The 14,418-nt window shown below is 39.7% G+C and overlaps 1 protein-coding gene across 1 annotated transcript; it reads left to right on the top strand.

Moving 5' to 3' along the window:
* The first annotated feature begins 2,533 nt into the window (after window positions 1-2,533).
* PPP1R14D (protein phosphatase 1 regulatory inhibitor subunit 14D) lies at window positions 2,534-12,919 on the top strand. The gene is made up of 4 exons (XM_053474522.1): window positions 2,534-2,940; window positions 9,908-9,997; window positions 11,327-11,359; window positions 12,763-12,919. Exons 1-4 carry the CDS (start codon window positions 2,758-2,760, stop codon window positions 12,829-12,831), a joined length of 375 nt encoding a protein of 124 aa, XP_053330497.1. The 5' UTR covers window positions 2,534-2,757; the 3' UTR covers window positions 12,832-12,919.
* Window positions 12,920-14,418: the final 1,499 nt, after the last annotated feature.

Here is a 14,418-nt window from a genome sequence, read left to right as displayed (position 1 = left end):
AACATCCCCACCATTCTTAAAACCCTTAAGGACAATGGGCAGTCCCTAAACCCATTGAAAACAATGCATTTTCAGACCGTACATGTACGGGCTTTGTCATTAAGGGGTTAAAAAAAAAATAGACCCCACCTGTCTGACCAACTACCCCATACGTCTCTTCTTCATTTTGCCTCCAAGTCCCTTCACTAACTATGCCAAAACCAAAGGTCACCGCTCCCTTCTGATACTCCTAGATATTTCTGCTGGTTTTCGCCACGTCCTTCTGTACTCACTTTCTTCTATTGTTGGCACTATATAAATAAAAAGACAATAATAATTATGGCATGTGATAAACCTTTAAAAACCAGTATCTTGTAGGGGACGAACCAGTCCTGATGAAGCGAAAATTTACCTCCTACCCTCGGCCTGTAAATAGTTTGACACTACGTATTGGACAGAGATCCTTAAATGAACCCAAATCAGTTTATGTTTGATCCTTACCTCTTCTGATTGGCCCTACAACTGGCCACAAAAATCTGCCAATAATCATCAATTTCAGCTTTAGAAAACTGCAAACCTGAAGAAACCAGCTAGAAAACTATGTGAAAACAGTCATCTGTATAATGCAGCAGTGAATTAGAAGACCTGTAAAACGTTCATTTTAGCCTAAACATTTTATCATAATATAACAAATTCACATCACCAAAACTATGGCAAACCTCCAAATGGCAAGCCCTGCACTACAATTTTTAGATCTAACACTAGCATAGAGTGTAAAAGCCTGCAGGCAAATTGTTCAATGACCTAGAAAATGGTTACCTTCCGTCCTACTCGGATTTCTTTTCCTTTTTTCATTGTTAAACAGTGATCTTTTGGAGAAGGTATCAAAAAAAGAATATAGCAACACATTTGACATAATAAATTAGTCTTTTCAATAGCTGTCGGCTGTCACGGGTCCCATGGTATGTATATAAACGTCACTGCATGCTATGGCCACGATCTCTTGTTTTTTTTTTTTCTGTGTTTAGCCAGATAAATCAGGTAATACGGGTTTAGTTAAATATATAGCTGAGACCAATGGAGCATTATGGGTTATGTATCAAAAATTATTCTTTTGCAAAGTATATAGAAATGTCTCGTCACTATAGCAACTAAGTAATCTTTCTGATAACTGGGGCATTGTAATTTGTTCAGATGTTAAAAAGAGTTTCATACTTTGTATTGTGGGAGTTAAATGCCATAATCGTACTAAAACACAATAGCGGTATAAAATACAAATTCATGGCATCTGTTTTGCAGCATTGGGGCATTTGTGGTTTTGTGGGTTACGGCTATGATAGCTTCATTAATCTTCATCATCATTCTAGTTAAAGTTGATGGAAGTTATAGGCCTCAAGGGATGATCTACCTGCTTTTTTGTTGACAAATGGTAAATATATTTCTATAAATGTACAGCACATAATGAAAAGCTGGTTAAACCCTGGCCGCTTGCGATCCCTCTTACAGGGTCTCAGAGGAGCTCCGCTGCTGTCCACAACTGTCTTAATGTTATAGCCCTTGATGAACTTGTGGCTAAGGGGATGTACACTCATGTCATTTTTATCTGGTGAACATTCAGATTAAGCCATTCTAACTAATAACAATAAATATTTACACAAAAACAATAAATGAGTGGCAAAGTGTCAGCTAACACACACATATACCAGCATGCAAAGTCAATCTAACACAATGCATTAACACACACACACACTTACTATTCCTCTCTTACCTTGCTTGGACGCCATCTTATGAGCACAGTGGAAGCTGTCACACTAATACTACACTAATAATAATACTACACACAATACAAATGGAAGTAAAAGAAGAACACCCACCAGGAATGTTTTACTAGTACTAGATAAAAATAATTTTTTTAAATGATTATGTACTATTTCCTTTTTTTTAAAAAAAAAAAAGTTCTAGTTTTGTATCACATAATGTTTGCATATGAGTTAGATTTTATGTTGTTCTAGTTGTGTTATTATTATTATATAGCCTTGTAACGAAGACCTGACATTCTGACGAATGAAAATCTATTGAGGGAGGATTTCCTTGTACGAGCCAGACTTCATTAGCATTGCCATAAAGAATGAGTTCAGTGTGGTGTTTGAACAGATAGTCCAACTGGATATTCCAAATAAATCCAACTTTTGTCAATTTGTCTATTAATTTAATGTTTTATTTTGTTTAAATTGGCAATCTAAGCAGATCTCGCTGCTCTGCTTTTTCAGAAATATATATAATTGGCAGTTATTTTTAGGTTCTTTTTATTAAAGTTACAAAGCCATGTCATTATTCAACGTTAAATATATTATTCATATTAAATCATGGACTATACATTTTGATCATTATAAATAAGATAATACGATTAAGTTTTGAAAAGGTTCTTTGCTAATGTTTTTTTTGTGAAAATATGCATTCTGTGAGACAAGAAAAGTGTGTGTTTTATCTTTCTGAAGCGATATAATTTGGCACATTTGATCTCTATCTGCTTTGACAGGTGAAACATTAGAAGACTGGCAAGGACTTTGCTTCCTTGCAAGCCTCTCCTCCTCTACCTTTGTCACAGTCTATCCAGCCAGATCACATGAATTCTGACCCCTCTGTACAACCATAGATCGAGTATCCGGCTGCACTGCAAATTATCAACTCACAAAGGAGATCAGCAGGTTCTGGTCTGGTGTCAGAGAGAAGACCACAAATTTAAGGTGGCCTGGACGGGGCATAAGAAGGGTACTAATGGCGGCTGGTGACAATGGTACTCCTAGGGTCACATTCCTGGCCCCTGAGGGTCATGACGAAGAGGTGATACCCAAGAAGCTGGGAAGACTGACAGTGAAATATAATCGCAAAGAACTACAACGCAGAATTAAACTAGAGGAGTGGATTGATGCCCAAATCCAGGAGCTATACCAGAGCCAGGTGAGGCCATATGCAAGTATTATAATGGTTATATCGTTGTAAAATAATAACAGCAAAATGAGAAATCCAAACTTGCAAGGCTAATCGAGCACCCGGGATAACATCACCGATATGCTAGTGGAAATGTGCTACAGGACATAAACATTGCTTGTATACGTAGAAACAAAACCAATAATAAAAGAATCACATAATATAATTCCTCCTACAAAGAGAAGTTTAGCCATAAAAAAATGAAAGAGACAAATGTACATTGAAATATTTTTTGGGGATCTTTTAATATGTAGTGTAAAAAATAAATAAAAGACTTACCTTCGGCAGACGCTGCAGCCCCCTCTTTAACCCTAACGTTCTATGTGTATGGCATCGGGGGTCTCTTTAGACCCCACCGGTGATGCCCAGTGAACAAGTGCTGTAGCTGCCTAGCAGTAAATATATCATGTGCCAGGAGATGTGTTTGGCCATCTCATGCATGAAAATAGCTAGCAAATTAGCAAAAACATATGGAAGGTTTCTATAGAATCCCCCTATGCATTTGTAAATGTAAATTTAAAGGAATCTCTCAGCTATCATATGTACTAAAGTGCAGACGACGGCTAGAGTTTGCTCTTAACCATATTATTAAACTAACTAAGTGTTTACGAGCTGTGTTGCATTTCTTGAATTTCCGGTGCCCTAAAAAAACTGGTTCTTTTATTCTCCCTCCAGCCCTTTTCGGCTTTCATTGTCCTCTTCAACCTCACCAAGTACGTCTCTACAAATCTTTGCCTGCTGAAGTTCTGTTGGCTTGCGCACCCGTGGAATGTTTTTTAGATTTAGAGTTTTAGAAATTGTAAGTTTTAGATATTAGAAAATCATTTTTTTATGTTAATAGGTTACATTTAAGTGAATATTTCACAGCCCAGCCTCTTTAGAAGTTATGGAATTATTTCGATAATGTGGTACTCCTCAGAAGTGGCACATATATGGAAGCACCAAAACACACTTAGGAGAAAAATGTCCCTGTTAAAAAAAAAAAAAAAGGGAGATAAAACATTTTTGGCGACGGAAGAAAAAAGAATCATGGAATAATTAGACGGAAGACATAAGACACTTTGACCCCCTCAATAAATTCTTCTGTTAAGTTTTTACAGAGGAAGGTGAAGAAGGGAAGGGACTTTGGTTAGGAAAAAGAAAAACCAACACATGTATGTTTACATAGGAATATGTTATACTCAAACGCTCCAATATAAAAACATGTAAATAAATGGGATACACCCAAAGTTATTAAAAGAGCTTTGTAGCGTTCCGGCACAACCTTTAACAGACTTATTTAACCAGCTACTAATGACTGGAGTAGCTCCAGAAAAATGGATGCTGGCAATTGTAGCACCATGTCACAAGAAAAGTAGCATGGAAGACTCGGCCAACTACAGACCAGTAAATCTTAGTTGGGAAATGAGGAAAGGATTGTTAAAAATAAAAATGGAAATTATATGCACGGTCAGCTTAGCAGCACAAGTTCCCTTGGGCAATCAAGCACCTGGTGTCCTATTGCTCAGTAGGCCAGTTACAGGGCCTATTTACCCTACGGAAGCTGTGTGCCCAGCTCTGCCTCCATAGACTTCATTAAGTCTAGTTCACAGTGGACCAGAATATGATGTCATATCCCTGCACCCCATTTTATTGTACCTTGGATGCCAACCATGGAAGCAGTAGTGAAGGAGGACACTGCCGAAGGTTAGGCCCAGGGTGGCCCAAAGGTACATACATTACTCTAGCAATCCAAGTTAGTGATACCAGTACAATAAAGCTCTAACATTAGCCCCGAAAAGTGTTTTATAACTTACGAGATCGTTATGGAAATTGTTAAATATCTACATAATGTGCAACTGTTACTATTTATCTTTGTTTTGGTTGACTGTAAATCTTAGTTCTTTAAAAAAGTGCTTTCCAGAAAATACAATGTAGTTATTGCGGATATAATATATTTATTTTGGTGTTTTGATTAGTATATACACTCACTGGCTACTTTATTAGGTACACCTTGCTACCGGGTTGGACCCCCTTTTGCTTTCACAACTGCCTTCATTGTTCGTGCCATCTATAAGGTGCTGGAAACATTCCTCAGTGATTTTGGTCCATATGGACATGATGGCATCACGCAGTTGCTGTCATGTTCAAGAAACCAGTTTGAGATGACGTGAGCTTTGTGGCATGGTGCATTATCCTGCTGGAAGTAGCCATCAGAAGATGGGTACACTGTGGTCATGAAGGGATGGACATGGTCAGCAAAAATACTTAGGTAGGCTGTCACATTTAAACAATGCCCATCTGCTTCAAGGTTTGACGGTTGTGCCTTCAGAGATGGTATTCTGCATACCCTGGTTGCCTTTCTGTCATTTCGAACGAGTCTGCTCAATGTCCTCTGACCCCAACAAGGCATTTTCGTCCACACAGTTTTCTCTTTTTCGCAGCATTATCTGTAAAGCCTAGAGATGGTTGTGCGTGAAAATCTCATTCGATCACCAGTTTCTGAAATACTCAGACCAGCCCGTCTGGTACAAACAACCATGCCACGGTTTGAACTTCAGTGAGTTGTCTTGACCACATCTACATGCCTAAATGCGTTGAGTCGCTGCCATGTGATTGGCTGATTAGCTATTTGTGTTAACAAGCAATTGAACAGGTGTACCTAATAGTGTGCCAGTGAGTGTACGTTTTCAATTGTTCATGCGGTCATTTAAAGTTATTTCTAAACAGATTCCACCCATAGATAATTAAAAGAGCCAAAATTATTAGTAGATATAGTAGATGCCTACTACTATTATTGACATTATTATTACTCTTACATTCTAATTTTAGAACTTAATGACTGCATTGAGGAAGGATTCCATCTTAACCTCTCATGTTCACAGTGTAGATTTAAACTTCTGGTAGTGGGAATTGGAACAACACACCATGCATATTTAAGAAAATTGAACACATACGCATAGTACATTACCACTACTCTCTGGGACCACAAAGAAGCTTTACTATGGTTGTGTGTGCCAGTAAGGTCACAGACCAGCACATTTGCCAAAAAAATGAGTCTGTGGACCCAGTGTCATATCTATCTTTGCTGCTGTTCTAGGACTAACCCAAGAAAGTGGCAACACCACTCAATTTCATAGCCCTCGATGCAGCATACAGGGATATGACCAGTGTTCCCTCTAAGCTGTGCGATTGTGCGCGTGCACATAGCTTTTTTAGAGAGAGCACACGTCCAAAAATTGTGCGCACAACAGTTTTTCCCCCCAAAAAGAAAAAAAATAATGATTTTTTTGAAACTTTATGCGGCGCGATATTTTGCGCACAAAAAATTTTTGCTCTGTGAAAATTTTTGCACAAGAGACATTTTCTGCGCACGCCAACTAAGAAAAATTAGATGGAACATTGGATATGACATCATATTTATTACCAGGTGTGACGGGAACAACCTGTACCCCGACTGGGTAAACCCGCAAATCGTTGCTGCTTCCTTCCGGAACCGCAAGGGTTAACCACTTCCAAAGCTAGACTATACTAGCGAGGAAGGGATCAGGAACTGGCTTGGATTCCTCGATGGAATAGCGCAGTAGCCCACCAAGGCGAAGCCATATCCACTGAAAAGGACAGTGAGTGATCCAGCAAGTCCCTGAAGCATTAGACAAGACTAATGTTCAGGGAAATAACACACAAGGTTCTTCATCTGGCCCTCCTTTGCACACGGCTCAGTATTTGCACTCAGCCCACCTCAGCCCAGTAGGGGGTCTCTATTGTACTCTGTAGGATGGTAAATACGGCGGCTTCATGAAACCTGCTGGGTATCAGATCCAGGTGCAATTATTGGCCATAGAGGTCTCTTCTGATTTGGATAACGTGGCACTCCTTACCAGGGCCCATAGTCTATAGAGAGGAGCCCATGGCTCTGTGACAGGCAGGGCATGTGGCACATGGACAGGGTAACACGTGAGGGAGAACAAAAGCATAACAATAATCACACACATACTGAGACATACAGAATTCAGACAATAACTACCACAGACAACACCTATTAACCCTGGGATGTCATACCAGGCATATGCAAGCTGACATTCCTATGTTGCTTTCAACTCCTCTTTCCTTCTTCTGTCAACCTTTCTGCAGGACCTAATTTAACATACAGGACACATTCTGCCCTGGGAGCATCTCATTTCAAAATAATGAGCAGCTGATTGCTGCACTCAGCTGTGTTGATGGTCCACCTCCATAATCTGTCCTAGATTAATAATACATCAGAGAAATCCTAAACTTGGATTCATCTGGTCTGCATTTCGCAGCAATAATCAGGGTATGTTACAGGCAGCATTGGATTAATTTGCAGTGCCTGACCTCACAATTCCTCATTTGGCTGAATGTATAAACTCACAAAAGGATTTATTTACAAAGTTATATACCAGATACTACAGGGCAGAATTGTTTTGGTCAGCAGCATGTGAAATATTGGAAAAAAATGTCTTATGTGGTCATGTTTGGTTGATGTCACAACACGTTCAAACACAATATAAAAAGTGAAGAGTGCATTCCAGAGACGAACAAGCTTAAACTCTCCTTCATTGGTTTAGTCCTTGTGCAAGGACTTCTGGTATCCAGCAATCAAATCCGGCTTGCTCATAGCTCAACCTTGCCTTAGCTTGAACCACCTTGCCCATTTCTAGTTGCCCTTTTTGAAGGCTCCTTTTAAACACACACGCCAAATTCTGGTCATTATGCATGTATTTCTGCCAGCAGCCTCGATATTTGCAGTGCTAGCTGCAAAAGCCAGCAGCTACGATATAAACCCATTTGTGTGGAGCATAGTTGTTTTATGGAGTGCAAAGATTTTGTTAAATATATTAAAAACTATGCATCTACACAGATTTTACTAAATATTGAAATACTCACAGAATTAAAGAAAAACATGACATAGAATGGAGTAGTAAGGTATGATCAACAACTTTATCTTCTATCTATCAATGTTACAGTCCTCTATACACACAACCTGGCCAAGTCAAGACAAAGTACCATGTCCTGGTCATACCTGGGAGATCTCCAGCCTGCGGCAACACTTCTCCGGTTCTCCAGGTCACAGGAGTGGGGCCTTGACACACACCGCCCATTTCCCCTTTAAATGGGGGTGTTTCCAGCGATGTCAGTGGGAACGCCCCCCGAAGGCAGTGGGCAGTCCTGGCCGCGTCCCATAAGGGAAGGCTCCTGGCAGCCAGAGCTCAGAAGGGCCCAGGTTTGGTCCTGCTATGCAGCGGCGGGCTGGGCAGGGGGGCAATTGTCCCCCAGGCCGCCCTGAATCTAAATTAAATGGCCGCGGGGCCTCTCACTGAAGTGGCCGAAGGACCCAAGGAAATGCTTGCCTAGGGTCCAATTTTTTAAAAAAATGTTTGGGGTAGTAGAAGCATTATTAAACACTCATCTACAGACACCAGACAAGCCAGAAGGCTTCTGCTGCCACATCAACAAGGGATTCTGGGTAGGCGCATGCAAATAAGGTCAACAATAATCACCTTTTGCCTCTATATCCACTTTATACATGGATCTCTGGAATGTAATTGCCCGCTGTACAAGACTGCCTTTGACAAAACTCGGGGAAGTGGTGCAGTAGCCAGATCACCGCTCATGGACAGCTGTTTCCTCCTCAATGGGACTCGTATCACAAGCTCATGCTGACGAGTCCCATTAAGGACGAAAGAGCTGTCCATGAGCACTGCGGAATATGATGGTGCCATATAAAACCATAAATAATAATAATGTAGTGCTTAGGTCTGATCATTTGTTTTACCAATGCAGAATCCCTTTTCTGGGACAGGTTTCTTTCAGGAAAACCCTTGGACAGGTTAAGGGTCTCCCTACTTAGAACCGGTTAAGTTCCACTTAATATCAGTTTTGCTAATGATGGGTTTGACTGACTTTAGGTCAGTGGATGATGGAGTTCAGTCCAGGGGCCTGGATGGATAAAGCTGATATCACAGTGGCTTTTCACTTCCCAGTATACCCGTCATACATCCCATGTTGAAGATCAGTTCTTTGTAGAAAAATGCTTAACCATGGTGCGTTCCATCGCATGTAATTATTTCAAAACCTATAGTATGTGGCAGCCGGTGGGTATTTATTTTTGTTTACTCTGTTTATTGAGTGTAAAATATTTCAGTTACGTGTAAATCAGTTCACAAACACATCTTTTTGCATAGTGTGCCTTGCATAACACCATACATTGTTAATAATGATGTACTACATCATGTGAACAATGTCCTGTCTAACTTTATATTGCTTTGTTAATGAACACTTCTACCGGGTGCTGCACCTTTTTTCTTGCCATAATCTTTCCAAAATCATGTACGTAATCATAGCACAGGAAAGCTGCTGTGATTTGATCCTTACACTTTTTTGTTGCACGCTACTCAAAGGGTTGCGCTGTACAATGGGTGGACAACAAAATGCAAATGAAAATGTGAAGCTCTCTGCTTCATGTTTGTTTCGTTTGGGGTCCCTCCTTGTTTTCAGACATTCGTACGATTTAATGAAATTGTCAAATCGAAGGCACAAGTCCAGCTGTGGTGCTATTAACTCATATGCTGTATTTAGGCCGCTTTCTTTACTCTTTGAATTTGGCAACCCTACACTTGTATAACGGAAATAATTTCATTAATTGCCAACATCATAAAATATAGTCCAAGCTGTATCTCAAAAGTTTTCAAAGCGAGACTCGCGGATAACTAAAAGAAAAAGATGGAGTAAGATGCATCTGGTGGGCATTGACCCTTATAGTCCCCTTCTTGTTATAGGAAGAATGGTCATTATTTTTTTAATGTGCATGACATACAATTTCAACCATGACCTGGTTTATTCATACCATGATCATATCATGCCATAGCAAAGCCATGCAAACGTTCAATTGGTGGAAACACGTAAAATCTCAACACTGCGACCTTTTCTATAGGAGGAGCGAAGGGATGAAGATGCTGAACCTGAGATTGATATTGATGATCTTCTACATCTGACTGTTGAAGAGCAGAGATCAAGGCTACAGGTATAACGATAGGATAAATGGCTGTGTTGATAATGCCACCTTCTGCAGTCAGTAGCAGATCTAGGGGGTTGGTGGCCCTGGTGCAAGATAGCTCATAGCCGACAACCTTCCCCCTTCAACTTTTTTTTGCAATAAAAATAAAGAAAACTACCACTAATGTAATTTTTATTAATTTTTTTAGTGTCATAAACTTGAAAACATAAAATGTTCTAGGGTCTATTTACTTGGAATAGAATTGGTGGAGAATTCTAAGGGAAATTTTTAGTATTGAAATTATCCCTCAATTCTATGACCCATCTGTTTCCCCGTATGTATTAATCAACTACATTGCTTGATTCCTGTGAAGGGAGATCCTCTATTGAAACAGAAACTAATTGCCTTTGTCCCTCTCTTAAAGCATGGAGTCTTAGTCTGTCGATTCTAATCTTGCCACACACCTTGAATATACGTATTGTAAGACGGGCTGCATAAATTGTCGCGGCTGTATAAATAAACCATTATAATCAAATGAGTACCATCAATTGAGTGATATTAACATCTATCACTGAGCTGCTGATTTGAGCCCCACTGGAGAAATAAATAATAGGTTTTATTATTGTCTTACCCCTCCCCCATCAACGGTGTCTCATTTTGGGCAACTGAAACATTTGCGGGTATGGCCATCAACCTGCAAACCCTGCTGTTATTGTCATACCCCTCAACATTTCAGGTCCCCTGGACATGCTGTGTGGCTAGAGGCAGGGTGTGGGTTTGGTAGGCCCCAGAAGAGGCATCGTGGGTTGTCACCTCATGGCACTCGGCTTTACAATTGTCATAACAAAGTCATGTAGGAGTAAGGAGTCTGAAAAATGGGACTGTCGTACAAAAATGGAAACACTTGGAAGGGATCCATTGTTAACACAAGAGGAAAAATTGCATAATTTGTCCCAGCTATACTTTTTGTGGAGTCAGATTGTCATAAAATATACAAGTGATAGCCAATGTTTTTCAGTGCTGGACTCAGCTGTTTTCATTTACTGCATAATTACTGCACATTTGCCTTTCACTTGGTACAGACGTATTTCTTTCCTTCTATTTGGGGATACCTTTGCTATATATATTACTTTATAGATTACGCTTTCTGGACAATATTCGGCTCCAGGGTGGGACAGCCTAAGAAAGAACTGATTTAATTAAACGAATACTAAAAATACGATGACTACAGGAAGTCAACCATATTTTGAAAGCCAACAACGCAAAATGCCATGCATTTGACATCTGTTAAACTGGCCTATTCAAGAAATAACCGTATGAATGATAACTAAGAGTGATATTTTTATTTTTGCATAGGAAATTCTTCAAGAGTGTACCCGACCCACAGAAGTGAGTATATATATGTATAGATTATGTTTTTTACTTGTTGGGTAGAAATAAATCTAATGTTCCTCTTTATCTCAGTATTGCATTAATTAAACTGGAAGTTTGAAAAAGGGGCTAAGTTAACCCTGCATACATCTTTGATAAATTCTTCAAGACAGCTTCAGCTTAGTTTAGCATAACCAGGACATATGATGGATCTGCTGGTTACTTTTCAAGGCCATCTTTACCACAAAGCAAGGGGCTTAAAGCAACTTTTGCCTACTGCTTGCTACATGTTGATTAAATTAGGGAGAAGTGTATAATAATGTACCGTATACACACTGTATGACTATGTATGTGGACACCTGGCCATCGCATCACATGACCCCCCCCCAATATAACAGCCTCCCCTCTTCTGAGGAAAGATTCCACAAGAGTTTAGAGTATGTCTATGGGAATTTGTGCCTATTCAGCAAAATGGTCATTTGTGAGGACAGGCACTCCAATACATCCCAAAGGTGTTTGATGGGGTTAAGACGAGGGCTCTGTGCAGGCCGCTTAAGTATCTCTATCTACACCAAACTCATCCAACCATTTCTTCATGGACCTTGCTGTGTGTACTGGGGCACAATCTTGCTGGAATAGAAAAGTGCCTTCCCCAAACTGGTGCCAGTAGGGAAAGCCCCAAACGACTAACAGCCTACAGAAAGTTTGTTGGAACAAAATGAGAAGATCTTTTTTTTGACAATGCTAAACTGCATTACTATATACAGCATTGTATTTTGTGCTGTTGATGGTCTATAGTCCATTGCTAACCCTTGATTGTCAGTGAACTGGTTGATAAGGAGCAGAAAATGTTAAATGTGGAAATTGACCAGATAGCAAAATACATCAAACCAACAAATTTTTCTATTATGTTGACTTCTTTAAAATGTCCCAAGTCAGGACAGTGTGTGATATCCAGGGCAGAGTGATGCTGTAAAACGACATTCCATGGCAATTTTCTCCCAGTTTTTAGCACTGACACTGCCCAATCTGGGTGGATGCTAATTTGCCAGTAGATCCTCTAAATCCGGGGTGTCCAACCTGCGGCCCTCCAGCTGTTGCAGGACTACATCTCCCACACTCCTCAGCCAGCTTCTTAGCTGAAAGAGCATCATGGGAGATGTAGTCCTGCAGCAGCTGGAGGGCTGTCGGTTGGACACCCCTGCTCTAAATGGATTCTCTTACTCCCCCACTATCTGTGGCCTACAGTCCAAAGAACTTATGATATTTCAGGTTCTTCTTCTGGCACCATAATAGCAATAGCCCTTTATGCGTTTTCTGCTGATATAAATGAGTTTGCAGTACAATGTCCCGATTTTGCTGGTATGTGAAACATTGTGCTAACACGTAAAGCACTTGATGTTTTAAAATTTGCATTTTAGGAATTTACAATGGAGCTTCTGCAGCGTCTGAAAGGATTACGGAAGATAGAAGAATTGCAGCATAAATGAATCAGACTTCTTCTCTTTGTGACCAAAATACCATTTTGTGCTATGGACACAATGAACTTTGAGTATTGTTGCTCTCTGTTGAATCATAGTTTGCCCCTCTATATACACACACACACACACACACACACACAGTTGATGTGGTTTCAAGTACAATCAGTGCTATATTTTGATGCTGTATGTAAAAACGTAACCCATCAAGTATAACAAATGAAGGTGAGAAATTAAAGAAGAAAGCAGATTTTCATAGCTTACCTACACAAATGTGCATGCAGAAAATCACCTTACATGCTGAGGACTTTCAACTATAGTGTCAGTTACAGGGCAAATATTATACACTGTGCATTACTTATCCTAAGCTGTAGACTTTTCAGATTTGATCTTCTGTAGCTTCAGTAGCAGTCACATTTTCCAAGACCATAAGTATTCACTTTTTTTTTGCTGCCATCTATGTCAAGAAAGACAAAATCTGCACACAATATCAACTTCTGGTACTTTATATGGATGCCGCTGAAAGGTTTTTAGGTTTAGCATCATGTCATGAGTAAAACAGGTTACAAACGTAATGTTACCGAGAAGCCACAAGATCAAAAGTGCATTGCATTCTCATTTAATTTTAATTAAAGATTGCTTTTTGCTGGGCTTGTATTCCATTTGGAGCAGGGTTATTTACTTATTTCTTTAGAAAATATTACAAGCAGCATTTTGCTATTTCAAAGCCATTTTTTCCTAATCTGGTAATTCTTCCCCCATGTGCTATTTTGGGTATCTTTGAAGCCAATGCAGTTTACCCCATCAAACCATATATTTTTGAAGACTAGACACCCCAGGGTATTTCCGATGCTGGTATTTTAACTCTTTCCATGCACTTATTCTACCAACAGCCTTTGTCGAAGTTTGCAGTAGCATTTTTTGTGTGTATTTTTCCCCACACGTTGTACTTTCAGTATAAATCTATAGCTCCTGGTATATGTCACACAATATGTGTTCAGCTATACAACTGTACCTTTTTTGTATTCAGAGTACTTTAATATGCATTGTGCTATGGAGTGTATGTAAAGGGCATTAGACCGTCCCTGTAAGAAGCACAATGATTATCATAAACTCCATGGGTAATAGTTAATCCTCTGCATAGCTTTGACACAGTAGGAAATTCTAATTTCCAAAAATCCACAAAATATACTATTAGCACAGTACCTAATATTTATATCTAAGACTGAAGCAAGTGCTTCATCCTAGCTATGACGGGAATATGCTTTGTGAAATTTTGAGCTCTTCAGTTGTTAATTTGGGTTCAGTATAGCTGGGAGAGGCAGGTCGCGCTCAAGTTTGATTTGTCTTTTCATGGCTCATGAAAGGTGGAGGAGAGCTAGCTGCAGCAAAAACGGAGTCTCCTCTACTATGGTTTGTATGCCTTTCCTTATGCGGATGCACAGTTTGATGAACCAAGTTGAGCCTTGTGTCCAGCCACCAGATGAGTTTGAAAAGTCAAAAATGTATGGCTACCTTGGGTCCACACTTAATTTTGCAGTCGTCAATTTCCTTTTAGTAAATTATAAGGTACCGCGTGAGTGCAAATGTAAAAGTGAA

Source organism: Spea bombifrons, chromosome 9 (assembly GCF_027358695.1).
Source record: "Spea bombifrons isolate aSpeBom1 chromosome 9, aSpeBom1.2.pri, whole genome shotgun sequence".
NCBI lineage: Eukaryota > Metazoa > Chordata > Amphibia > Anura > Pelobatidae > Spea > Spea bombifrons.
Note: the sequence above shows the minus strand (reverse complement) of the source record. Positions and strands in the feature narration are given on the sequence as shown.